The following is a 27,861-nucleotide window of genomic DNA, read 5'->3' as shown; positions in this document are numbered from 1 at the left end:
TAAAGTTTCTCTCAGATTGCTCACCTTGGGATCTGGAAATAAGATTTTTAAATGATACATGTACAAAATAGCTCAGATTGTATGCTTCAGCAGAGAGAACAGTGTGGCATTGATTAATTGTGAAAGGTGGCTCAAAGGAAGATGGCATAACACATCTTTATAACGTCGGAAAGCAGAACCATTGTGTGCAGTAAAGATCCACAATGAATGATTTGGGATCTTTTATATACAACTTAGCGACAGATAAAACTTCAATTCAACATTCCTTCCAAAAATCCTCCAGCAGAATTGCACTTGAATGTCTGTCTGAAAAAATGTGTTCAAGTCTCCAGTGTGGGTCCTCAATTCACAAATGTTGAGACAGAGCTGACAGTATTTCAATGAACACTAATTTGTAGATATGCTACCCTCATTCAAAATAGTGCCAGGAAATATTTTCTATCCACCCACGTGGACAGGCAGAGCCTCAGTGTAAAGGCTCATCTGGAAACTAAAACTAATAACAAGAGATGTGAGCCATGATCATTGCATTACTAGATTTATAAACTTCCCCAAAACAAAGTAGTTGAATCACTCATTTATTTTGTTTCTCTATTTTTCACTCTTTATATTGACTTTGTTGCAATCCATTGTAAGAATCAATTTGTGTTAATGTCCGTGGTATAATCAAATTGTGATAATGCTTGATATCAAGAGAAGTGAAACAGCTTGAATCTGTATTCTTTGGACTTTAGATTAGGAGATGACTTTACTGAGACATACAATATCCTCGGGAAATACAAAAGATCGGAGATGTTGGAATAAAACTGCTGCAGAAACTCAATGGGCCAGGCAGCATCTGTGGCAGGAAATGGACAGATAACATTTTGGGTCGGGATCCTTCTTCAGAGATTGATCCTGAGTGGGCCCGACAAACAGATGTTGAGATGTTGTCACTAGTGACAGCGATACAAACAAAGAGACATTGTTACAAGTTAAGGGGCTGATTATTTAAAATGCAAATGTGTAACCATTTCTTTCCTCGAGGGAGCTGAATCTCTGGAATTCCCTATTCAAGGGGTTGTGGAGGCTTGATCATTGTAGAAATTTATGGTGGCGGTAGATACATTTTTGAAAGATTAGTGAAATGAGGGCTCTCGGGAACTGGCATAGAAGTGGATTGAGGACAGCATAGAAACATAGGAAATAGTTGCAGGAGTAGGCCATTCGGCCCTTCAAGCCAGCATCGCCATTCAACGTGATCATGGTCGATCATTGAAAATCAGTACCCCGTTCCTGCTTTTTCCCCTTATCCCTTGATTCCGTTAGCCCCAAGAGCTAAATTTAACTCTCTCTTGAAAACCATAGATCAACCATAATCATAACAAATGCTGGGATAGGCAGGAGGAATATTTTTGCCTCTGTTTTCTTGTGCTATAAATAAATGTAAATCTTTAGGAACTGTGTCTACCATGTAGCATGACTTTTAGGTTTAGGTTTATTATTGTCACATGTACCAAGATACAGTGAAAAGCTTTGTTTTGCATGTCATTCAAACAGATCTGATACACCCTGCAGTGGCCATTTGGCTTATTTTGTGTGTCATTAATTATGGCATTTGCCTTTAAATTTTAGACTGCCTGTTATTATGTGGGTGGGATTTATTACGTATTCTAGGGCGTGTTTGGAGCTAGGTTTCTTGCGCAGAAGCTTGGTTTTTAGTTTAGTTCGGACTTACATGGGGAAGGTTTACCCTCGACCATGTGACGTTTAACCGAGACACAAGGAGTTTTTTAACGTTTAAAGCAATATGCTGGAGTTTGACGAAGGTTAATGTGTACGAGTCGAAGAAGAAGGTCGGATGTATCTTATTGTGTTTCTTCAACAATAAAGAAACTATTAATCGAAAGACTGTGTTATGAAGATTTATCTGTAAAGAAGCTCTGAAGGTCTCAAGGAGAGCTCACTTGCGTATTACAAGTCTCCTTAACCATGTAGTCTACTTTAGTGGCTAGAGGGAGTAATCTCTTGAACGATATAAAAATATGCCACTACACACCATACTAAGATACAATCAGTTTAAACTCACGTGTAATAGATAGAGCAAAGGGGAAGATACAGAGTGCAGAATATAAATGGTGCTATACCAACTCCAGCATTGGCTAAGCATTGGGATTCCCTCTCCGAGCCTTCCTACTTCAAATTCTCCTCAATTAAGATCTACCTCAAAACTTCTCTTTGACTGAATGTCCTAACATCTCTTTAAATGGATGGATATCAATTTATTATTCATTAACACTCTTGTGAAGCAATTTGCTACATTAAAAGCACCATAAATACAGGTGGTTGTTGCTGTTGAAACTTGAATGGCTGCATCATAGACCTAGCTCATAATTATCATCCCTTGTCTAACAATATACTCAGAGGAGGAACGTTCCTACTGAAATCTCCGGTGGCTAACCATGCTAATAAAATTCACCTAAAAGATAAAGCTGGAATATAAGTTTATGTACCTGCCTCAGAAAGCTAGTAGGTTTATTTAAAAATAAACTGTTACGGGTAACGTATTTGGATTTTTAAGAGGCTGTTGATAAGGACTTAAGAACGTGGGGATGAAGGAGACATTGATCTTACCCTGCCACAAACTTCTCCAATTTATCACAGCATAGCCCACCTAGATCATCTCTCAAGAGAGAACTCTGAATTATATTCCCTAACACACAAAGGTAATTTGGCAAATTTCCAGAAAATTCATTCACTTCCACCACTGAACCCAGGTTGGCTTTACACTGGATACAATAACAACATCTGCTCCGCCCTTGTTGCTCATCAACATAGGATCTATTGTCAAACTAAAATGAACGCTAAGCAGTTAGAAATGTTACCGTTTGGTAGAAAGAATGAGAAGACATATTAACGCAAGGGCACAACTCTGAACGAGGTAGAAGAATGAGAGTACAGGTACAAGTGATCCCAGGTTACAAATGACCTGACTTACAGACATTATGGAAATTCTCCCATACATTCTCAAATTATTTTTCAAGCTAATAATTAAATATTTCATGATATTCATTAATGCCTGGATACCGGATATAGACCATCATTTAATTATGGGTAGGATTAGTGTAATTATTCGAAGAATTACAGCAAAGTGTATGCAAAGCAATACAATTATAGGTCACTTTCAAAAAAGGCTGTTTCTGACTCATGGGGAAAATTGCCTTATAGACAGTTTTAACACTATGGAACCAGAGGATTCTTAGTTTAAAGGTAGAAACACGAAACTGTAGATGCTGGTTTACAAAAAAGGACACCAAGTGCTGGTTAACTCAGCAGGTCAGGCAGCTTCGTTGAAGAACATGGATAGATAGCGTTTGGGGTCGGGATCCTTTTTTAGACTGATTGTAAGGGGGTAGTGAGAAGAAAGCTGGGATAGGTGAGAGGTATGACAAATCAAGACAAGTAATAGGTGGATACAGGTGGTGGGGAGGGGGGGGGGGGGGGGAGAACAGATGCCAGAGATTAAAGCAGTTCGTATGAGAGATGATTGAAGTCGTAAATGTTGAAGCCAGAGGAAGGAGGAGGAAATAACTCATTAAGTAAAGGCAAATTTGTCGTTAGATATGATGAGATGGGTCCAGGTTCAGGCTGCTGTTCCAAGTAAAATGGTTCTGTATGTACTTCCCAGTGTTCAAACCTGGGAGCTGAAGAGATAAGGTCACGCCTTGAGCGGAGACACAAGAGATTGCAGATGCTGGAAACTAGAGCAAGAAACAACATTTCTCAACTGCTCAGTGCAAAGGTCCCGACCTGAAATGTTGTCTCTCCATTTCCCTCTATGGATGCTGCTTGACCTGCTGAATTAAAGGGCCTGTCCCACTTTGCCGTCATTTACGCCACAGGCTGGTAGTGACTGACGCTTCACGGTCGCAGGAGTAACTTAGCGGGACCGGCAGCATCTCTGGGGAAGGAATGGATGTTTGAAGAAGGGTCTCGACCCGAAAGGTCACCCATTGCTTCTCTCCAGAGATACTGCCGGTCCCGTTGAGTTACTCCAACATTTTGTGTCTATCTCCAATCGTCTTGGCCCCTCTCTGGGAGTAGGAGTGAGGGCGGATCCGGATCTGCAACGGCCATGAGCCCCAGGCCGAGCTCGGCGATAGTTTGCCTGCTTCTGCTGCTCTTGGAGGTGAGACGTTGCGCCGGGCCAGGGTTTTGGGCTTGTTCCACTTTGGCCGACAGTTACGCGACAGGCCGGTGGCGCGCGAAGATTTCATGCAGGTTAAAGTCCACACTCCTCCACGCCACTCCACACTCCTCCACACCACTCCATGCGCATGTCCTGCACTATCCACGAGCCACCCACACGCTAGCAGGTCATGTAAATGGCGCGCGAATGGCGGCCAGGTGGGACAGGCCCTTAACAGTCTGGTTTTAGCTCATTTAAGAGAATGCCTTTGAGCCGGGAGCACCAGCAGAACTTTCCCTACTCGAGTAAACCCATCGCAAGTAACCTCCCCGCCCATTCCTGCTTCTTCCCCTGGCACCTCTACTGTTCTCCACATGGCAACTGGTCTGCAAATGGAAATGTGTGTCACCAGTGATTCTAGATTCTGCGCGCCATGCAAAAATTCATCTCCCATCCTGTAAATATTGTCTTCTGCCCCACGTCATTTCTTTGAATAACAAAATGAAATAGCGACTCAATGAAAAGAGTTTGAACATTGACGCAGCTTAAGTGCACACTAACCTTTGGCGGACCCGTTGAGTCTTATCAATGTTTCCTCTGCATATCCTGCATCGTGGGTTCCTGGAGCTGATGAGATTTATTTCAGGTGCAGTGATCTTCATTGTTCTCGGATGGTGGATACACAGGATACCCAGTGACGAGTGCTGCTTTCGGTTTGGGATAACTTGGGCTTTGGGCAATCATGTAAAATGGGTGATGTTAATTAGTTTGTCCTTCCACATCTCCCCCATTGTTGCAATCTAATGGACATAACAGTTGGAAGAGATTTCCTAGTGCTTTACCCAACTTGGTCCCTTTTAAGAGGTCAAAGTGAGCAACAGTTAAAGGCACCCGGAAAAAACCCACACGATCATAGCGAGGACGTACAAACTCCATACATACAGCACATGTAGTCGGGATCAAACCCGGGTCTCTGGTGCTTTAAGGCAGCAACTCTACTGCTGCGCCACCGTGCCACACAATTATTGGAGAAAAGACTAAGGAACAGGAATTTTATACATTTGGAAAGGCAGGAATTGATTAGGGAAAATCAACATTACCTTATGCCAGGGGAATCTGGTCTCACTAATTTAAAATTCTCAAAAGTTTTTTGTTGTGGAGCTAACAAAGGAGATTGATAAAGGCAGAGAGGCAGTTGTTGTCGATATGGACATTTGACAACATCCCACATGGTAGGTAGGTCCAGGCGGTTAAGGCATGCGAAATTGAAGGTTATCTTGCAATTTGGCTTGGCGACTGGAGGCAGAAGATATTGGTTGAAGAATGATTTTAGATTGGGAAGTCTTTGATAAATGGTGCACAGCGGGGATCAGTGCTGGGACCCTAGTTGTTTCTCACATATGTTAATGATCTGGGTGTGAATATAGGAGGCACAGAGAAAAATTACAACTGACATGAAAATTGGTGGCTGTTATGGACAGTGACAAAGCTTGTCTGAGGCTACAGCAGGATCTTGATCAGATGGAAAGTTGGACAGAACACCTGTAGATTGAAATTTAATTGCGACAATTGGGAAGCGACACATTTTTGAAAGTCAAATTGGGTGTAGGATATACACAGCAAATGGTGGGGATCTAAGGAATGTTGATGAACAGAGGGATCAAGGGGTTCAAGAACATAGTTCTCCGAAATTGGCAACATAGGTTAATATGGTGGTGAAGAAAGCATATGCTTGCTTCCATACGTTGGGGCATAGAATAGACTATTTGGAACATTATGTTGCAACTTTACAAAATACTGCCTAGGCCAACTTATGTTGTATTGTGTGCAGTTGTGGCCACCACACAATGTGAAAGATGTAGTTGTGCTAGAGAGAGTGCAGAACAGATTCACCAGGAATGCCTGGTTTGGAGGGCATTAGTGATGAGAGACTGGATCGATTGCATTTGTTTTCCCTGGTGTGAAGGAGACTTATGTTTCCCAATAGAAACATATAAGTTTATGAGATAAATACATAGGGTAATAGTCAAAACCTATTTCCCATGGTAAGGGTATCAAAACAAAAGGGCATGGGTTTAAGGTGAGAATAGGAATATTAGGGGTTCATTTCTTTACGCAGAGAATGATTTTATTTTTTGTGTAAAAGAACACAGAGAATCAGTAATTCAATCAGGAACGGATTGCCTGTGGAGGTGGTGGAATCAAATCCAATCATTATTTTCTAAGAGAGCCTTAGACAGAAACCTAAATAGGCAAGGCATTGAAAGGAACAATCCCAATGTGGTTAAATGGGATTACTGCAGGTAGAAAGAAAGGCATGTTGAAAGGTGGTTGAACAGACTTTTACTGGGCTGTATGACTTCTGAATACCGGGCGGGCAGATTATTTGAGCTTAACTGTATTAGTAAATCTGGGCAGCACAGTGGTGCTCAGGTAAACATCGGTGGGTAAAAATCCCATTACAACATAACGTTAAGCAGTGTTCACCAAGCATCCAGTTCAATATCTATGAGACATATGCAGACAGCAAGTTAAATGCTGCAATCGATAATGAAAGATGTAATAACTGAACACCTTAAATGAAATAAAGAGGACCGGGCAGAATCAACATTGATTTATAAAAAATAAATAGTACTGACCAATTTACTGAAGTTCTTTGGTGAGTAGATAAAGGGAAATTGATGGATATGTTGGATTTGGATTTTCAGAAGGCTTTCAGTAAAGTCCCATACAGAAAGTTGGTACATGGAATCGAAGGCAGGGGAATGCCATGGGTTGAAAATTGGTTATGGGAGGGATGACCGCTTCCTGCTCCTGATTTTTTATGTAAGATGAGAGGGTACACTCAGATAAACCGATCAAGGGGATTATACAAATTAAATATATTTATTAAATCCAGTAAAACCATCACAACACAGTTAAAACATTGTCTTTGTTCTCCAATATCCACTCTTATCCTATAAGAGCCATAAGATGTTTGTCCCACTTGCACGTCAGCAAGGTTTTGAGGGGATGTTGTGAAGCAACCAACACTGGTGTGGGTAGGTACTCTCATACTGGCAGCGTCTGAATGCACTTCATTGTGCATTGTCCGTCACCACCCTCTTCCCCCCCCCCCCCCCCCCCACCTCTCCTTTTGCAAATGCCTCACATTTCGCCACTTCTGAGTGATACGGGCACTGGTGTCTCTCAAATTGACTAGAGAGTGGGCAAGTGGGCAACGCGACTCTTGTCATCACCCTCCACCCATCAACACTGCTGTAGCGACGGGCTAGTGTTGCTGCTGCTCCACAGTGAACAGTTAATACAAAACTTTTCCTTTAGGAACAGAAGCCATTTGAATGGGCTTAGCTATCACATTGAGTTAACGGAATTAGAAAAGTAAAAACGAACTTTTGGGATAAAATGAGCTTTACCATGATCAGCTTCCATTCCCAAATACAAGTCTGGGGAGTGATCAGATCCAGGTATCCAAAATGATATACAAGGCTTAGACACAAAATGCTGGAGTGACTCAGTGGGACAAGCAGCATCTCTGGATAGAAGGATTGGGTGACATTTCAGGCCGAGACCCTTCTTCAGACTACCTCTCACTAGTCTAAAGAAGGGTCTCGACCTGAAACGTCACCCATTCCTTTTGTCCAGAGATGCTGCCCGTCCCGCTGAGTTACTCCAGCAGTTTGTGTCTATCTTCGGTTTAAATCAGCATCTGCAGTTCCTTCCTAGACATACAAGGCCCGATAGAGATAATCTTTTCCACGCTACTGGCTGGGAGGACAAGTGGGAACAACTTTAAAATTAGTTAAAAAAGCAATTTAGGAGCGAAATCCAAAAATATTTCTTCATTCAGAGAGTTGGAAAAATCTGGATCTCTCTTCTCCAGAACTTCCTGGATGCTGGGATAATTAAAACCTTCAAAATATTTGGATGGGTTTTTGTTGGCTTAGAGTATCAAGGGTTAATGAAGCAAAGGTTGGCAATTGGGATTGAGGCACAGATCAGTTATGACCTTACTGAATGGCAGAGCAGGCCCGACCGGCTGAATGCCTGCTCCTGATTCACACAGCACGGGGAGAATAGAGAGATCAAAGTGAACAAAGTGTAAATTACTGAGAGAAGGGAGATGGAATCTGTAGAACCTATGATCACACCAATCGGTGAGTTAACCTTTGAGAAGCAATACCCAAATGTGAAAATGATTACTGCAACCTGCGGAGTACTGAATATGAACTGATGGCACGGCAGTGCTTTGAAGAAGGTGGTTCACTTCCCCTCCTTTAACTGGATCAACCAAAGTGATTGGCAAAGACCCCAATACAGTCCCGTTATCCTGGTCATCGGGGCTGGGACTCTTCTTCTCCTCCAGGGAGGGGTTTACGATACTTGCACTGGATCCAGACCCGATACATGGTCAGCTGTTTCCCTCGGTTAACTTGAAGTCGTCGATCCACCAGGTTCTGGACTTTCTTCAGGCCAGCAGATGTGAACAGCTCATCCAGTTCTCCTGGGTGATACAGTGGTACCGGTTAGGCAAGGTGATGTTGTTCAGCAACATTTTAAACAAGCCGCAGCCAATGACAGATCTTTGACATGTTACAAACAATAACTCAGAAGTTGATAACGCTAGTTGGTCATTCATAGATAATAGACATAGACAATAGGTGCAGGAGTAGCCATTCGGCCCTTCGAGCCAGCACCACCATTCAACGTGATCATGGCTGATCATCCACAATCAGCATCCCGTTCCTGCCTTCTCCCCATACCCCTTGATTCCGCTAGCCCTAAGAGTTATATCTAACTCTCTTTTGAATGCATCCAGTGAATGGGTCTCCACTGCCTTCTGAGGCAGAGAATTCCACAAATTCACAACTCTCTGGGTGAAAAAGCTTTTCCTCATCTCAGTTCTAAATGGCCTACCCCTTATTTTTAAACTGTGGCCCCTGGTTCTGGACTCCCCCAACATCAGGAACACGTTTCCTGCATCTAGCGTGTCCAATCCCTTAATAATTTTATATATTTCTATAAGATCCCCTCTCATCGTTCTGAATTCCAGTGAATACAAGCCGAGTCGCGCCATTCTTTCATCATATGACAGTCCCGCCATCCCAGGAATTAACCTTGTGAACCTACCTTCCTTAAATTAGGACATTCTTGCTCTTAAGGGAGTGCAGCATGGGTCAGCACAAAGTCGCTGCCCCAGATTGTCCATTCTCTCTGCTGTGGACTGTGTCCAAGTATTTATTGGTTTTTCCAACCATTTTTTTCCTGAAGGAATTCCCACTACTTAAAGCATTTGACCCAAGCTCACTTCCCATTCTCTACACAAGGAATTTAAGCTGTAGAATCCTGGTCTCCAGAACCCAAAGAAAGAATATTTCCCTATACAACCATAAAATCATAAAACCAACCCATCAGTTAAAAAAAAAGTGATAAGCGTGATAAGTGTATAGAACATGAGCTGTAAATGTGGGTGTCTTTCAAACTGGAAAATATGACCCAAGGCATTTCACAATTAATGAAGTACATTCAGATGTACAATTGCTATGTAATATTGGAAATACGATGGCTGCATTCTTATGATTGCATTTCTTATGATTATGGGAATAGTTTATGTAGTGCTGTAGATGAAACATCAGGGAAAACATAGACAGGATATTGAATGTCACACAGAAGTAAAATCTTCGAGATAAATGTTAGAATGATGTTGGCTGAGCAATAAATATGGGTCAGGATGACTAGGACATTGCAGCACCTTCATGGAGCACAAGAGAGTTATCTTGGTGCCCTTGACAGTACTGGACCTCGGTCAACATCTAGGAACAGGTTATCTGGTTATCATCATATTGGTGAGCACGAGGTACTAACGTGTGCAAATTGGTGGCAGTCTTTCCAACAAGAGTTGCTAGACTTGAACACAACATGACATCCAGTTGCAAAGCCAAAGTCTGTCCTAAGCAAGTCTTATTTTCTTTTATGGCTGCAAGAAGTCAATGGGCAAGTTGCTTATTGTATGCAGTACTAGCAAAAGTAGGAAGAGTTCAGGCCAACTGGAAAGGATTTTAGCACACTGGATGTAATAAAGATCACACCATCAGGGACTGCATGTCAAATGACTGGAGACATCACACAACAAAAAGCTGGAAATTGAACCAAAAAACACCGGACGTGTACCTTGTGTGAAAAAATAAACTCTTGTTCCATCTCCTCGAACGTAGAAATTTTCAGATAGGCAACGACCTATAATCAGGGAAGAAACCACGGTATTTAGAGATACAGAGGTTTAAAATGCACAGTTAATCTCAAGAAGGAAACATCAGGGAAAAACAAAGGAACCCGGAATGGAATGCAAAACCCTGCTGCTATGTCCCCACCTACCCCCCCCCCCCCCCCCCCCCCCCCCCCCCCCCCACCCACATTTCGCCAACATTTTTGGGCTGCTTGGGCAGTTAGAATAAAAGAGCTCTTTGTTGCCGAGCATCACAGGCCAACCACAGTACTGAGCTGTCCTGCTCTGGCCAGAGACTAGAAAAGGAACCCAGTGTGGAGCAGGGCTCAAGAGCTGGCAACTGGTGCAAAGATGGGAGCTAGGCAAGAAGGGAGCAAGAAGCAATGAGGGAGGCAGTAATGAGAATTGTAAGGCCCTCTAAAGTTATCAGCACCACCCCAAGACACAGATTAGCATACAGTCTTTAGAGCTCATTCTGTGTTTTGAGCAGCTAGGGCCTTGGCCAGGCAATATTCTGGGATGAGTAACTTGTATGAAGAATACACACCACTGGTATCTCTTGAGAAATAGTCAATGAAAGCAGGAACGGGGTACTGAATTTAGATGATCAGCCATGAAATGATCATATTGAATGGAGGTGCTGGCTCGAACGGCCGAATGGCCTACTCCTGCACCTATTTTTTCCATGTTTCCTTGATAGCTCAAATAGTTTTGCTGCACATGAGAAAGATAGATTTTCTTTGCTGAAGAAATGACAATAAGAAATATTCACGACGACCATTTCCATGGATGAGTGTTATAGCTTCAATAAACAAGTCCAGATTAAGACAGTGGGCCAAATCCAAGTTGTATTTTCAAGAAATACAGTCACAACAATTTCACATCAGATAACAAAGTCTGGATTAGTTCCAACCTCTTGTGCCATCACAATTCTGAAGTTACAAAGAAGAATTATTTCAATTTTATTTTTACAACAGCAAAAAAGGAGGGCCTGTAGTGATATCAACCCATGAAGAGGTTCCGCCCAGAGTACTTACCTTTCTTAAATCGAAGCTGTGCCATGTCATAGCGCCCGTAGTCCCTGAAGAGAATCATCCCCCCTGGTTTTAGAAGTTGACTCAGCCTCTTAATGACAGCCTGCATTCTGCAGGGAAAGGAAATGGGGCAGGGTGTTAATGGATCCATGAGAGCAAGCTATGGGCAGAAACAGATTGGGTTCATGGGCCAATGAGTGGAGGAAGGAGGGATGGAAATGGGCAGAAGTGGAGGAGGGGGTGTTGAGCAGATGAGAGGAAGTTGTTGGGTTGGGGTTAGGATGAGAGAATTAAAACAATATTTGGCCAATTCACCAACATGAGTGACATGTTCTCGCACAAGATGTGGTTCATGACTACAACACCACATGCTAGGCATGGGTATGGTATGGGCATGGGTACTATACATAGACACAAAAGGGTGGAATAACTCAGCAGGACAAGCCGCATCTCTGGATAGAAGGAATGGGTGACATTTCGGGTTGAGACACTTCTTCAGACTACCTCTCACTACTCTGAAGAAGGGTATCAACCCAAAACGTCACCCATTTCTTCTCTCCAGAGATGCTGCCTGCCCCACCGAGTTACTCCAGCATTTTGTGCCTATCTTAGGTTTAAACCAACATCTGCAGTTCCTTCCTACAACATGGGTACTATACATGTGTAGGAAGGAACTGCAGATGCTGGTATAAATCGAAGATAGACACAAAATGCTGGAGTAACTCAGCGGGACAGGCAGCATCCCTGGAGAGAAGGAACGGGTGATGTTTCGGGTCTCGACCCTTCGTCAGACTGATCAGTCTCGACCCGAAATGTCACCCATTTCTTCCCTACAGAGATGCTAACTGTCCAGCTGAGTTACCCCAGCATTTTGTGTCCATCTATGGGCACTATACACATGGTCAAAGTACAGAGTACTATTTTGTGGCAGTGGTTGGGACAACAGTACTTCACAAGATGAAGGACAGTGTACTTACTTATCTGGATGAATTGCTGAGAGTACAAATATAAGGATGATGACGTCCAGGCTTTGGTCTGGCATTGGGAAGCTGGCCTGAGTATCACACAGATCTTGGACAAATGCGAGGCAACGAGAAATATCATAACCAGAGTTCAACTAGAAACAGAACAACAGTCTTTAAAACACTTGCACACTGCTGCAGGGCAGTGGTTTCATTACAAAATCTGAGCAGTTCACCTTTGTTCATAAACAAACTTAAGTTGCAAGAAATACAGCAACTTAAAGGTTAACGATATCTTGTTAAAATTACTCAATTTACCCACTTTCATTTGTGGACTATTACTGAATCTCTATCCATCACCTTTGTGGGCAATGAATTCTAAATCCTGTCCTTGGTCTGTAAAACAAGTTTTCCTTCTTTCACCTGTATTTCTTTTTCTAATCATCTTAATTTAGTATACTCTGGTGATGGACCCTTCAGCTACTGGAATGTTTCTCTTTCTGCAGTCCATCAAAAACATTAAATAGATTTAAACAGTTCTATCAAATGAACACCCAAACTAAATCGCCCCATCTTCGCCAGTATACCCTTGAGAATGTGAAACAGTGCCGTCTTCTGCACTCTCTTTAATGTTTTCATTCTTTAATTTTTTTGTGCTGAGATTTTTTGCAGAATACTCCAGCTGGAACCCAACTAATGTATAATAAAGGTTTAACATTACTTGTGTGTTCTTTGACCTGTTTAATAAGCCCACACTTCCATGTATTTAACTTTGCTAAACATTGTGGTCGTCTTCAAAGATTTGTTCTATTCTTTTCCTCTTCTTCCACTACCTTTAAACGCATTAATTATCACATTTATACCACGTCAGTATTTCCATCACGATGTATCATTGAATTATTTTCACTTGATTATCCTTCCAATGTAGTTACCCATTTCACCCAGTTTTATAGTTTGTTCCCATTTTTCTTACTGCTTATTACACTTTCAAGTTGTATTTCACTGCAAATACAAATTATATAGCAAGCCAGCAGTGATTCTCCTTTTGAAAGTCTGCTAAAAACTACCCCGCAATCTGAGAAATGCTATTCCTTGTTCAATTTTGTACCTGGTCACTGAACTTTTCATTCCCTCAGGTTCAGTTTTGGTATCAAGCCTAATAAATTGCACTTATCAAATGCCTTTTCGTACAAATGCATACTCAAAATTAGTTCCAGCCTCTTCCAGCTATCTTCCCGCCTCACTGTAACCTTAACAACAAAATTAGTATAAAATGATAAGTAGGTCAGTGATATATGGGAAAAGGCAGCAGGAGTAATTAGTTGGCTATTTCTATGTACGTGTACATGGCACTGAGTAGGACTAATGCACGTAAGGCTGCTGGCCCTGACGGCATCCCCGGGGCCTATGCTGCGCAGCTGACAGACGTCTGCACTGACATCTTCAACCTGTCACTTGCCCAAGCAGTTGTCCACACGTGCCTTAAAACCACCTCCATCGTGCCAGTGCCAAAACACTCCACTGCGGCAAGCCTCAACGACTTCCGCCCAGTTGCATTTACCCCCATCATCACCAAGTGCTTCGAGAGGCTGGTCCTGGCACACCTCAAAGGCTGCCTACCCCCCACACTGGATCCCTATCAGTTTGCCTACCGCAAGGATAGGAGTACGGAGGATGCCATCTCAACGGCACTTCACTCTGCCCTCTCCCACCTCGACAACAGAGACACTTACGTAAGAATGCTGTTCATCGATTACAGCTCAGCATTCAACACCATTATACCATCTAAACTGATCACCAAACTCGGTAACCTGGGCATCGACCCCTCCCTCTGCAACTGGACTTTCTAACCAACAGACCCCAGTCTGTTAGGTTAGACAAGCACACCTCTTCAACCCTCACTCTGAACACCGGCGTTCCACAGGGCTGTGTGCTGAGCCCCCTCCTCTACTCCCTCTTCACCCACGACTGCACACCTGTACATGGTACTAACACCATCATCAAGTATGCAGATGATACAACGGTGATTGACCTCATCAGCAACAATGATGAGTCGGCCTATAGGGAGGAGGTCCGGCTCCTAGCAGCATGGTGCGCTGACAACAACCTGGCCCTTAACTCCAAGAAGACCAAGGAGCTCATTGTAGACTTCAGGAAGTCTAGGGGCGGCACGCACACCCCCATCCACATCAACGGGACGGAGGTGGAATGTGTTTCCAGCTTCAGGTTCCTGGGGGTCAACATCTCCGATTACCTCTCTTGGACCCACAATACCTCAACTCTGATCAAGAAGGCCCACCAGCATCTCTTCTTCCCGAGGAGACTGAAGAAGGTCCATCTGTCTCCTCAGATCCTGGTGAACGTCTACCGCTGCACCATCGAGAGCATCCTTACCAACTGTATCACAGTATGGTATGGCAACTGCTCTGTCTCCGACCGGAAAGCACTGCAGAGGGTGGTGAAAATTGCCCAACGCATCACCGGTTCCTTGCTCCCCTCAATTGAGTCTGTCCAAAGCAAGCGTTGTCTGCGGAGGGCGCTCAGCATCGCCAAGGACTGCTCTCACCCCAACCATGGACTGTTTACCCTCCTACCATCCGGGAGGCGCTACAGGTCTCTCCGTTGCCAGTCCAGCAGGTCCAGGAACAGCTTCTTCCCTGCGGCTGTCACTCTACTCAACAATGTACCTCGGTGACTGCCAATCACCCCCCCCCGGACACTCCTCCCACAGGAAAAAACACTATGTCTGTATACATGCTAATGAAATTATTTATTGAAATCATATTCTATGTCGCTCTTCTAGGGAGATGCTATCTGCATTTCGTTGTCTCTGTACTGTACACTGAAAATGACAATTAAAGTTGAATCTGAATCTGAATTGCAGTGCTGATGACTTGCAGCGCTGATGACCCCCCTACCTGCCCCCTGCCCCCCCCCCCCCCCCCCCCCTCCTCTCCTCGTCCTCTCACAATCCTGGCCAGATAGCCTGGAGGAGGAGCAAGAAAGAGTGATAAAATATGGCACATTTCTGGTACTGAGCCTCTGTCCTGTTCATAATTAAAACAAGAACTGTCCAGTCAGGTTCAATATTATGAGCTGATAGATCTTCCCTTAATGGTGCCGTTTAATCCTATACCAGGACCATATGCACTGAGAGATTCTACTACAGGTCTACCAGCGATTTTCTGGCAACTGGTAGCCCAGTACCCTCTTTTAATCAGGACAAAATCTCCCCCCTGGAATCCCCCCAAAAATGTGGCACCTAGGATCGGTAAGGAGGGTGATCTTGACCTCATCGGGACTTCCACCGATTAGCGGGTCAAATGTGCTATCTGCGGCTGGGGCTCTGGACCTCCGGTAGATTGGCTTCCATAGATGACTTACACGGCCGATCAGCAGAATGAATTTGCAGCCGGGGCTGGGACTCTGGAACTCAGTCCAGCTGGAGTTAACAGATCGGTTCCCATAGCCGACTTTGCGGGCCAGTATCTCAGCTCCCCAAGACCATGACATCTGTTGATCCGGCACAACGGATAATCCAGAAATTCTCTGGAACCAAGGATGCTGGAAAATCCGTGGTGGACCTGTATCAACAACACTGGACCTTCCTCTTTAGTTCTTTTCAATGGAGACGTGTAAATGTTGCTTCTGTCCTGGAGATGGCACTGTTGGCACAGGCAACTGTTGGGAGTCTTCAAAACAGCATCAGAGAGGGAACATGTCAGTCACACGACCATTTTCCAGCAATTCCTACACCAAACGCAAGTGAAACTTTCTCTGACTAAAAACTTGGAGATCTTCACCTCTGGTCACCCAGATCACATTTGCACCATTGTGTCTTTTATTCAGGGTAGAAGGTTCAAGAACAAGAGGACAAGAGGTTTAAGGTGAGAGGGGCAAGATTTAATAGGAATTGAGGAACAACTTTTACAGTCAGGCACTCAGGTGGGTGTATGGAACAATCTGCCAGAGGTGGTAATTGAGGCAGGGAAATAACAACATTTAATAGATACTTGGACAGGTACATAGATAGGTAAGGTTTAGATGGATAGGGACCAAATGCAGGGAAATGGGACTAGCTTAGATGGGACATCTTGGATGGCAAGAGCAAGTTGTGCCAAAGGACCCATTTCCATGTAGTATAACTCTATACAAAGGTTAGCTTTATGCAATGAGTCTATTTACCGGCAGCCACCTCCAGTGACAACTACATCTCCCAGGAAATCCCATACAGTAATCCAGGACAGAATCAGACAGTCTAAAATATTTAATTTCCACACACCTAGCAGGATCATCTTGCTCCAAACAAAACATAAAGTGCTGTAGTGACTCAGCTGGATAGGCAGCATCTGTGGAGAGAATGAATAGGCGACATTTGGGTCGGGACCTTTCTTCAGAACTGACCAGAAATATTACCTATCCATTCCCTCCATAGATGCTGCCTGGCCAGCAGTTACTCCAGCACTTTGTGGTTTTTCCTCGAGATTTGAACATCTGCAGTTCATTGTATCTTCATCTCGCTACATATTTAATTATCTTGCTCAACTGGGTTTTAAGTACAGATAGATTCTACCATTTTTAAGAGAGCTTCAGTGAGCATTTTAATTCTGGTGTGATACTGGCATCAACTGACTAAAAGGTGTAACCACATGCAGAGGGACGGCAAACTGCTCTAACACATGGCTTGTGTGTACCACCAAGTCAATGCCATGCCATACAGATGGATTACTGTTAGCAGTCTTTATTTGCCGCACCAATGTTGGCGGAACACTTTCTCCAAACTGTTCAAATACCTGTTCAGCTGGGTGAAGCAGTGTTATGAGCTGATACATCTTTCCTTTAGGGTGTAGCGACCAATTTAATCCTATGCCAGCACCCAAAGTCCAAAATGCACCCCACAATTGTTGCAGACCTATTGTGAAGTCAGATTCATTTCCGATAATCAATAAGTAGTAACTATTTTGAGGTTTATGCCAAGATGATTACTAATGGCATAAATCAATGCACTTGGATACACTGGACTCACAGAGATAGACTGACAGACCAAGCTGAGAGCACAATCTCACCTTGACAAGTTCCACAGCAGTCGATGAAAAGTCACAGCAGTACACAAACAACCGTGGATCACTGTAAAGGTACAGAGAATAGTTAGTCATTGGCACTGAGCAATGCGAGCAATTCAAAACAAGCATTCTTACCTCCGCTGGCTCCTCCTATAGGAACAAAGCTAAAAAAAATTGTGATTTTTTTTTGTCCATTTTTCAATGTTGCTAACAATTTTGGGGATTTTATTTGTCCATTTTTCAATGTTGATGATAGAAACCTATTAATGATTTTCACCATTTTAACTCAGATTTTTAACACCCAGCTGGGTGATATGGGGTTGACATGGACACACACTGAATTGGGTTTATATTGCTCCATACAGACTTATTTTGAACTATTAGACAAATGTACCTACATTTGTGGTACCTACAGATTTGTCCAATTTCCCGGGGCTTGATTTGACAAAGCACAGGAATGAGATGATGCATCACCTCCAGCACCGTTAGTCCGGTGACCAAATGATGTATGCAAGGTAGAAGTGGTATCCTCACGTATAATGGGTGCAATGCAACGGCCCGAGTACAGAAAAAGAACTGCATAATCAAATTTACTTGTGAGGTTTTGCAAAAAGGAATATTTTTTAAACTAATTTTTGCACCATCCCTGCTCAGTATTGATATGGCGCACACTTGCAACCTCTCATGCAAGACGGAAGAAAAAAAATTAATTCATGAAGTCTGATGGGATCTTTGTGGCACAGAGGGATAAAAACGAATTAAGTTGAATTAAATATAAATACACTTCTGATTAAATATCATTGATTTGAAATGTTTAAGAGCCTATCCCCAGAGATAATAATTGACCTGAACATTTTTTTCTTTTTTTGTAGTAAGACTCCATGACACCAATAATCTGACACCATAAGGATTTGGGTTGTTACCAAAGTGCCAGATATTCTGGACTATTTGATGTAATTCCAGCTAATACACCAACACACTTTCAAATTCATATTTGTAATATTACACTGCAGAATAATACATTTTCCAGTGAGCCTGGCAGGTTTACAGGGAGCAGGAGGAGTGGGTGTGCTTCATGGAGCACAGGAACTGGGGAGCTGATACAGAGATGGCATTAGCTGTAGATTAGTGGATGATCCAATACGGTAAAAACTACTTACTTATTAGTTTGTAGAATGGGGAACACAGTATTTCCAACTCCACATCCAACCTAGCAAGGAGAGAAATAAAGAAGTATTTGACACCTATTTTGAAGGTAAGCACCACTGGAATCTTTTTTGTGTGGAGAGCCAGATTAACAAACTTCATTACATTTGAGGACCACTCATCTTAAATGGCATGCTTTAGCTTCACATCAGCTCTTATGCAAGATAAAAATTCCAAAGTTAATTCAACATTTAATTTTTCAAAACTGAAAAACCCAAGAGCTTCATCCTGAAACGCCCGGAAAACTTTCCCTGCACCCTTTCAGAAGGACCTGCATTGTTCCTGAAGAGCGATGTCCAGGTTTTCCCAGCAATCAAGTTTACGTCAAAGCAATGGTATTCAAAAGTTTAACACCAATTACTGGTAATTAAAACTTAACCTGGGATATTACATAAAACAAAGAACCTTTGATGAAAGGAATAGTCAGCTCTTTACTAGGCTACTAGGCTCTGGTAAAGAGCTGATTTTTTTTCAAAAAGGAATTTGGTAATCATGGTGTTACTCCAAGCACAAGTTTGTGTGTATGAAATTACATTTGAAGGGTACAAAAAATGTACCTGCTTGATGTGGATGGAAACGCTACAGTCAGTTGGTAAAATACAATAGCATAGCAATCATCCACTAATTTGAAGAAATCAATTGTACATGTATCAGAGAATCGTCTAAATCAATGAGAAGCTTCCCACCTTACCTCTAGTATGTGGAATGTTGCTGAAGCTCCTGTGCAGTTGGTATTGAGTAATTGCTTCTGATTCAGTTTTGTCTGAGTCTGTGTTGTATTCCCAGAAGTCACATCCACAAGCCTGTCTTTTCTTTCATCGTCTTTTAAATTGAGAGTATTGACTTGAAGATTTTCCTGCTCCTGCACGCATGTTACTGACTCGTCTGAACATTGCTGGGGACAACATTGAGCATTCTCAAAGTTGTTGTCACAGCAGTTTCTGGAGTTGCTCTGATGTCCTGATGACGAGCTGGCTTTGACCTGATCCAACTGGAAAAATATTGAGTTGGGCACCAGCTCCGGAAATTCTGTAAAGAGCCAGTGACGGTCTTTGAAAAATCTGTTCTCATGGATTTTGTAGAAGTCATTCCAATAGTCGTTAGCTCTGTTCTCATATTCCGCTGTTTGCAAAGCCATGCAAGAAAGGAGTTTTTATTTTAGTCAAAGCCGTTTCTGAAGCAGATGTTACCACACAATTTATACATTAACTTACACATTTTGCAATTAATACTAAATGTGCTATATATCTGTAATGTTGTTCCAAAAAATATATATAAAGACTACATTGGTAAAGTAAGTCAGTTGACAAAGAGAAAAACAGGATTTCCAAACCTTTCAGATACTGGCAAAGAATTAATAAGCTCTGGAGACTGGGTACATAGCCTTCTTTACCTTGAGCACATGGTTTATGAGACCATGAAGTGAAGGAACTCCAACCACTGATAGAATAGAGACACAAAATGCTGGAATAACACAGCGGGACATGCAGCATCTCTGGAGATAAGGAATGGGTGACTTGGTTTTATACTCTCTAGAATTTAGAAGATTGAGAGGGGATCTTATAGAAACTTACAAAATTCTTAAGGGGTTGGACAGGCTAGATGCAGGAAGATTGTTCCCGATGTTAGGGAAGTCCAGGACAAGGGGTCACAGCTTAAGGATAAAGGGGAAATCCTTTAAAACCGAGATGAGAAGAACTTTTTTCACACAGAGAGTGGTGAATCTCTGGAACTCTCTGCCACAGAGGGTAGTTGAGGCCAGTTCATTGGCTTTATTTAAGAGGGAGTTAGATGTGGCCCTTGTGGCTAAGGGGGTCAGGGGGTATGGAGAGAAGGCAGGTACGGGATACTGAGTTGGATGATCAGCCATGATCATATTGAATGGCGGTGCAGGCTCGAAGGGCCGAATGGCCTACTCCTGCACCTAATTTCTATGTTTCTATGTGACGTTTCAGGTTCAGACCCTTCTTCAACCTGGTCTGAAGAAGGGTCTCGACCTGAAATGTTACCCATTCCTTCTCTCCAGAGATGCTGCCTGCTCGCTGCATTGCTCCAGCACATAGCGCAGATCAAAAATCATGAACTGGGATTAGCCTTTGGAGAGGAAAATCTGATATGATTCACTAGTCTGAAGAAGGGTTTTGACCCAAAACGTCACCCATTCCTTCTCTCCAGAGATGCTGCCTGTCCCGCTGAGTTACTCGAGCATTTTGTGTCTATCTTCTGTTTGAACCAGCTTCTGCAGTTCCTTCCTACACACAATTCACTTACCTCCTTTTTCTGAAGACAGAGTTTCAGTACAGTTTTCTTCAACTTTCTTCCTGGCAGTTGCCTCCTGTTCTTCAGTCCACTCCACATTATCCCTATGGAAGAGGAGGGGGGAAAAGAAACAATTAACCTCTTTACGCTGATCTAAGATGGAATAAGAATGCAAACATCATTAAACGTTCATAAGCAATGACATGACCAATGCTTCAGAAGAATTAACGACCAGAATATGGCAGGGGAGCATTCAAAATAACCCTCGGCGAGTTGGTCTATCAGCAGGTGGGGTGGTGAGAGATGTTGAGTGATCCTGTGGCTGAGGATCTGTCTGTCTCCTCAGATCCTGGTGAACTTCTACCGCTGCACCATCGAGAGCATCCTTACCAACTGCATCACACAACTGCAGTATGGTATGGCAACTGCTCTGTCTCCGACCGGAAGGCATTGCAGAGGGTGGTGAAAATTGCCCAACGTATCACCGGTTCCTCGCTCCCCTCCATTGAGTCTGTCCAAAGCAAGCGCTGTCTGCGGAGGGCGCTCAGCATCGCCAAGGACTGCTCTCACCCCAACCATGGACTGTTTACCCTCCTACCATCTGGGAGGCGCTACAGGTCTCTCCGTTGCCGAACCAGCAGGTCGAGGAACAGCTTCTTTCCGGCGGCTGTCACTCTACTCAACAACGTACCTCGGTGACTGCCAATCACCACCCCCCCCCCCGGACACTTATTATTATTTATTCAAATCGTTTGCTATGTCGCTCTTCCAGGGAGATGCTAAATGCATTTCGTTGTCTCTGTACTGTACACTGACAATGACAATTAAAATTGAATCTGAATCTGAATCGGCTGGTTGGGGGTGGAGAGGAGAAGAGGTATCCGTAGTGAAATAGGTATGGGGAGGGGGGAGGGAGGGAGAGGGAGAGGGAGGAGGCGGAGGAGGAGGAGGAGGAGGAGGAGGAGGAGGAGGGGGGGGAGAGGGAGGGGGGGGGGGGGAGGGGGAGGGAGGAATCGAAGTAGGTGATCTAAGTGGGTGCGAGAAGACGAGGATGCTAAGACAGGATGTGGAGGAAAGGAGGCCGGACGCATTCTCCCCTCATGTCGGACGAGCATGTCTGGGTCCCGCGTAGGGCGGGGGCGTTTACCAGGCGTTGTGCTGGAAGACTCGGCCCGGGTCAGTCAGATAGCGGCTCCCGAACTGTGGTCGCAACGGAGCGGAGTCTGTCTCAATGGGCGCCGCCATGATACCGCAGTGAAGCCTGTCGGTAACGTGGAGGAGTCAGTGGTCCTCCGAGCTGGGCCGTGACGAGGCGGCGGAGGAAGCGCAGGTCCGCTCGGGCCAGCGGGCGCAAGGGGGCGCTGCAGGCCCATGAGCTCCGATTAACCATTTCGCCGCTGGAGGCAAATTAGAAGCTGCAGCTCAGATTCAATTTTAATTGTCATTGTCAGTGTACAGTACAGAGACAACGAAATGCATTCCTTCTCTCCAGAAGCTGTCAGTGTATCTCCAGAACAAAATGTCATTATTAACTAAACATGTGTTGTAAAGTGCAGCTAAAAATTAAAAAAATGTTCTAAAGACGAAAATCTGAAGTATAAAGAGAAAATATCGGAAACACTGAGCAATGCAGTCAACAACGTTCTCCTGAGATGCTGCCTGTCAATGCTGTCCTGTTACTCCAGCTTTTTCTGTCTATCTTCGGTTTAAACCAGCATCTGCAGTTCCTTCCTACACATTTTGTCTGTTCCACAGCCGAATCTCCTCAAGGCATGTCTACTTTGAAAAAAGTTCTCTCTCCGATGAGAATTCTGCAACATCCTCCCTCCCTGCTCTACCTCTGCGATTCGTCCTGCTCTTCTTCTTTGCAGTCACGAACAAAGATCATAAAGCGGAGCCCCCCCTCCTCCCTCTCCCTCCCCCTCTCCCATATTTCCTTTTCTCCTCTCCACCCCCAACCAGCCACAGGATCACTCAACATCTCTCAACACCCCACCTGCTGATAGACCAACTCGCCGATGATTATATAGCTTTATATAGCTTTAAGATGTTTGGTCACGGTGGCGCAACAGTAGAGTTGCTGCCTTACAGTCCCGGGTTCGATTCCAACTATGGGCGCTGTCTGTACGGAGTTTGTACGTTCTCCCCGAGACCTGCGTTTCTCCGAGATCTTCGGTTAATTTGACAGGCAGCATCTCTGGAGAACGTTGTTGACTGCATTGTAGGTTAATTGGCTTGATAAATGTAAACATTGTCCAGTATATTAAAAAACAAAGTCCAACTTCCAGTACAGTCCCTGGTGGATTCTTCGGAACCCTGGTGGATTCTTCGGAAGGTACAAGGTATCTTTCATTTATTTGTACCACATCTCTCTACATCACCATCTATATCTCTCGTTTCCCTTTTCCCTGACTCTCAGTCTGAAGAAGGGTCTCAGAGATGCTGTCAGACCCGCTGAGTTACTCGTTTTTTGTGTCTAATGTGTGTATATTATATATGTGTGTATATATATTGTCATATGACCTAGATAGAACAATGGAATTCTTAATTGTATCAGCACAACAAAACATGTAAACAATATAATAAACAAAAAAAGTTGTGTGTTTATTTTATATATTTAATGTGACAGTAAAACTCTCATCTTTGGAGAGATAAACAGAATTAATGTTTCAGGTTAAAGACTGCACTGTGCAAGGTTTGGAGAGGAGTGTGTAAAGTCTCTGTAGAGCATGCACTGGCTGCACTGCACAATCATCCCTGTGCCGAAGAAGTCTACCATCACCAGCCTTAATGACTACCGTCCTGTGGCCCTCACTCCGGTAATCACGAAGTGCTTCGAGAGGTTGGTCCTCCAGCACATCAAGGACTATCTACCACCAGACCTCGACCCCCACCAATTCGCCTATCGCCAAAACAGATCCACAGAAGACGCCATCACCGTAGCTCTCCACTCTGTGCTGAGCCATCTGGAGCAGGGGCAGAGCTACGTCCGGATGCTCTTTGTGGATTTTAGTTCAGCCTTTAATACAATCATTCCGGACATTCTCATTGGTAAACTGGTCACTCTCGGCCTCCCCACTGTCACATGTGCCTGGATAAAGGATTTCCTCACCAACCGGCCCCAGACTGTGAGACTCGGCCCCCACCTCTCCTCCACTCGCAGGTTGAGTACCGGTTCCCCACAGGGCTGTGTGCTAAGCCCCCTCTTATACTGTCTCTACACCTACGACTGTAGTCCGGCCCACAACAACAACCGCATCGTCAAATTTGCTGACGACACTACTGTGGTCGGACTTATTTCGAAGGGAGACGAGGCAGCCTACAGAGAGGAAGTCCTGAAGTAGAGAACCTGGTGCTCAGAAAACAATCTGGCTCTGAACACCAGGAAAACAAAAGAGCTCATTGTCGACTTCAGGAGGCACAGCACCGACTTAGCCCCCCTACACATCAACGGCGAGTGTGTGGAGAGGGTCAACACCTTCCGGTTTCTCGGCGTCCATATCGCTGCTGACATCTCCTGGACGGACAACACGACAGCGGTCATCAAGAAGGCTCAGCGGCGGCTGCACTTCCTGAGGGTCCTCAGGAAGCACAACCTGGACTCTAACCTGCTGCTGACCTTCTACCGCTCGTCCATCGAGAGCCTGCTGACATACTGCATTACAGCATGGTATGGCAGCTGCACCATGGCAGACAGGGAGAGGCTTCAGAGGGTAACCAGGACAGCGCAGAGGATCATTGGCTGCCCTCTCCCCTCCCTGATGGACATCTACACCTCCCGCTGCCTTAGCAGGGCAAAGAAGATCATCAAAGACAGCTCCCATCCTGCGTTTGGACTGTTCGACCTGCTGCCCTCTGGAAGGCGCTATAGGTGCATCAAGTCCAGGACAAACAGACTCAGGAATAGTTGCTTTCCGAGAATTATATCTACTATAAATTCAAATTCATACATGCACTGACTACACCGCCCAACACGGACTTCCATCTGTATATATGTATATATGTATGTAGCGCCGCAGAATTTGTGCACCTTTTCCCCCCCCCCCCCCCATCTCCCTTCTGTTTTTTTGTTTTTTCTGTTTCTTGTTTTTTGTGCTAAATTGTATGTATGCACTGAGTACGAGCAGCTTTCAGTTTCACTGTACATGTATAGTGACAATAAATGGCATATCTATCTATATCTAAAGGGCAGCGTTTTTTTTTGAAGGAATACATGTTGAAAATGGCCAGTACATATTTATTGGAGTGAGTAAGGTGTATAAGAGTGTGTGTTCAGCAGGATTAACAGAGTATGCACGTAATTATCATGTGCCTCTTACCAGCAACTAGTAAACCCAGCACATACAAGGAATTGCAGATGTTTGTTTACAGTAAAAAAAAGACAAAGTGCTGGAATAACTTAGCGGGTCAGGCAGCATCCTTGGAGAACATAAATAGGTGTTGTTTTGATAGGTGACCTGCTTGAGTGCGAAAAAAAGGGTCCTGACCCGAAACATCACCTATCCATGTTTTCCAGAGAAGCTACCTGAGTTACTCCAGCACCTTGTGTCTTTATTAGTTAATCAGTGCTTCATTTGGACTTCACGATGATCACTCTGCTTCTGAAAAGCAGCTATGGTCCAAACATGGAGACGTGCTGAATTCCAAAGGTGTGGTGTGAGTGAATCCCTACAACTCAGTACCTAATTGAGTGCTGCATCAGGGGGTTCCAGTAAAGCTGAAGCAATGGAACTCAGGGAGCAGTCACTAGCTAGAGCAAAGAAAGTTGTTGGAGGCTAAATATCAGAGCAGCAATTCTTCACAGCAGAGTCCCAAACTTAACCAGCGTCACCTGTTTCCCTTCATCATGAGTTCAGAAGTTGGATGTCTCTTGTGAATTCACATCCATTTGCATTTCCTTCCTTTGTGTCTTTTATTTTGTAAACCAGCACCTGTGGTTGCTTGCGTCCACTCTGTCCTTATTTCTTAAACATGGATCAAAACATTTTAAGACATGACCATCCGCAGTACCCAGTTCGGACCAGGTGGAGGCAGGATCTACTAACTTTACACGTTGAATGATTGTAATAGCAGGGAATTCTGATCGGGGAATGGGTGATTTCCTCACAAAATAAGTTGCTCCCTCTTCCTTCTTCCAAGACATTAGATGAAGGGTTAGCCAGGACTATATAAAAGATTGTGCTGTGTCACTTCAAGAGGAGAGAAGTCCTCTCTGGTGGCACCGTGATGTAAATGGTGGGAGCCGCTGCCTCGCAGCTCCAGAGACGCGGGTTCAATCCTGACTTCAGGTGTTATCTGGATGTTCTACCTGTCCCCACGTGTGTGTGTGTTTCCTTCCAGGTGGGTGGGTGGGTTGTTAGGTTAATTGGCCCAACAAATTACTAATAGGTAATTAGGGGGGAGTCCTTTCAATGAAGGCTCCATTAGTATTTAACACAAAGTGCTGGAGTAACTCAGCGGGTGCAGCAGCATCTATGGAGTGAAGGAAATTGGTAAAGTTTCGGGTCGAAACCCTTCTTCAGACTGATTAACTCAGCGGCTCAGGCAGCATCTCTGGAGAACATGGATAGGTCATATTTTGGGTCAGAACGATCCTTCAGACTAATTATGGCAGGGAGGGGAAGAAAACTGCTAGGGACGAGGGGCAGGACAAATCCTGGCCAGTTAAGCTTTATCCCGGCCCTCCCCTCCTCCAATCCAGCTCTCTCCCTCCACCACATTCAATCTGAAGAAAGATCCCGAGCTGAAGGTCCCGAGGTCATGTTCTCCTCCAGACCTGCTGAGTTACTCCAGCACTTTGTGACTTTTTTTTTCAAACCAGCATCTACAGTTCTTTGTTTCTCTGGGAGGAGAGGCCGGCAACAATGACGACGGGTGAAGAGCAAAGGCGGTAGGAGACGGAGCCGGGGTCTGGCCCACTGCGCCCTCAAGGTTGGCTGCAGGAGGAGCCCCCAGGTCACAAAGGTGGACGGGTGAAGAGAGGGGTAATGATATGTTGGTCCATCCAGACGTCCCACGAGGGCGATGACTGGAGGCCTGCAGCAACCTGGGGCTCGCCTGGATCTGACACTGCTCATAAGACCTGGAATATGGTCTGTACTTTAAAAATTGCTCCAAAACCTGGCACCTCCTGCATGCTGTTTCAGTGGACTATTTCTATGCACTTTTCTAATTGGGGATTGTGCTTAAGTATGCACAATCCAGCAATACTCTGCTGGACTGTATGTCAGAAAATAATTTCAATGTGCATTTGTACATGTGACAATAAAATCCCATTAATAGACACAAAATGCTGGAGTAACTCAGCGGGACAGGTAGCATCTCTGGAGAGAAGGAATGGCTGACATTCTGTGTCGAGCCCTTCAGTTTGGAAAGGTCACGTTTAAAGTGACAGGGTAAAGGGATAGGACACAATGCAAGGAGACAGGGGGCCATAAAATGAGGGCAGAAGCAAACGGTAGAAGGGAGATAAGAAAAATTAACCTGTAAGCTTTGTGCCTTAATGCGATGAGCATTCAAAATAAGGTGGATGAATTGAATGCGCAGTTAGTAGTTAAGGGATAATGATATAGTTGGAATCACAGAGACATGGCTCCAGCGTGACCAAGGCTGGGAGCTAAACATGCAGGGGTATTCGATAATCAGGAAGGGTAGACAGAAAGGAAGAGGAGGTGGGATGCAATTGCCGGTTAGAGAGATTAATGCAATAGCAAGGAGAGACATTAGCTTGGATGCTGTGGAATCGGTATGGGTAGAACTGCGAAATAGCCAAGGGCAGAAAACCCGTGTTGGAGTTGTGTTGAGACCACCAAACAGCAGTAGGGAGGTCGGGGATAGTATCAAGCAGGAAATTAGGGATGCATGTAGCAATGGTACAGCAGTTATCATGGGTGGTAATCTACATATAGATTGGGCCAACCAAATTGGTAACAGTGCTGAGGAG

General features: G+C 44.3%; 1 protein-coding gene across 1 annotated transcript; it reads right to left on the bottom strand.

Annotated features, from left to right (window-relative positions):
* Positions 1 to 5,852: 5,852 nt before the first annotated feature.
* mettl2a (methyltransferase 2A, methylcytidine) lies at positions 5,853 to 22,217 on the bottom strand. Its single transcript, XM_055657038.1, has 9 exons — positions 22,066 to 22,217; positions 20,931 to 21,022; positions 19,351 to 19,781; positions 18,614 to 18,663; positions 17,457 to 17,517; positions 12,406 to 12,545; positions 11,432 to 11,538; positions 10,340 to 10,405; positions 5,853 to 8,672 (listed from the first exon to the last, which is right to left on the bottom strand). The coding sequence occupies exons 1-9, from the start codon at positions 22,161 to 22,163 to the stop codon at positions 8,503 to 8,505; spliced, it is 1,215 nt and encodes a 404-aa protein (XP_055513013.1). The 5' UTR covers positions 22,164 to 22,217; the 3' UTR covers positions 5,853 to 8,502.
* Positions 22,218 to 27,861: the final 5,644 nt, after the last annotated feature.

This window comes from Leucoraja erinacea, chromosome 27, assembly GCF_028641065.1.
Source record: "Leucoraja erinacea ecotype New England chromosome 27, Leri_hhj_1, whole genome shotgun sequence".
NCBI lineage: Eukaryota > Metazoa > Chordata > Chondrichthyes > Rajiformes > Rajidae > Leucoraja > Leucoraja erinaceus.
This window is presented reverse-complemented; position numbering and strand designations above follow the sequence as displayed.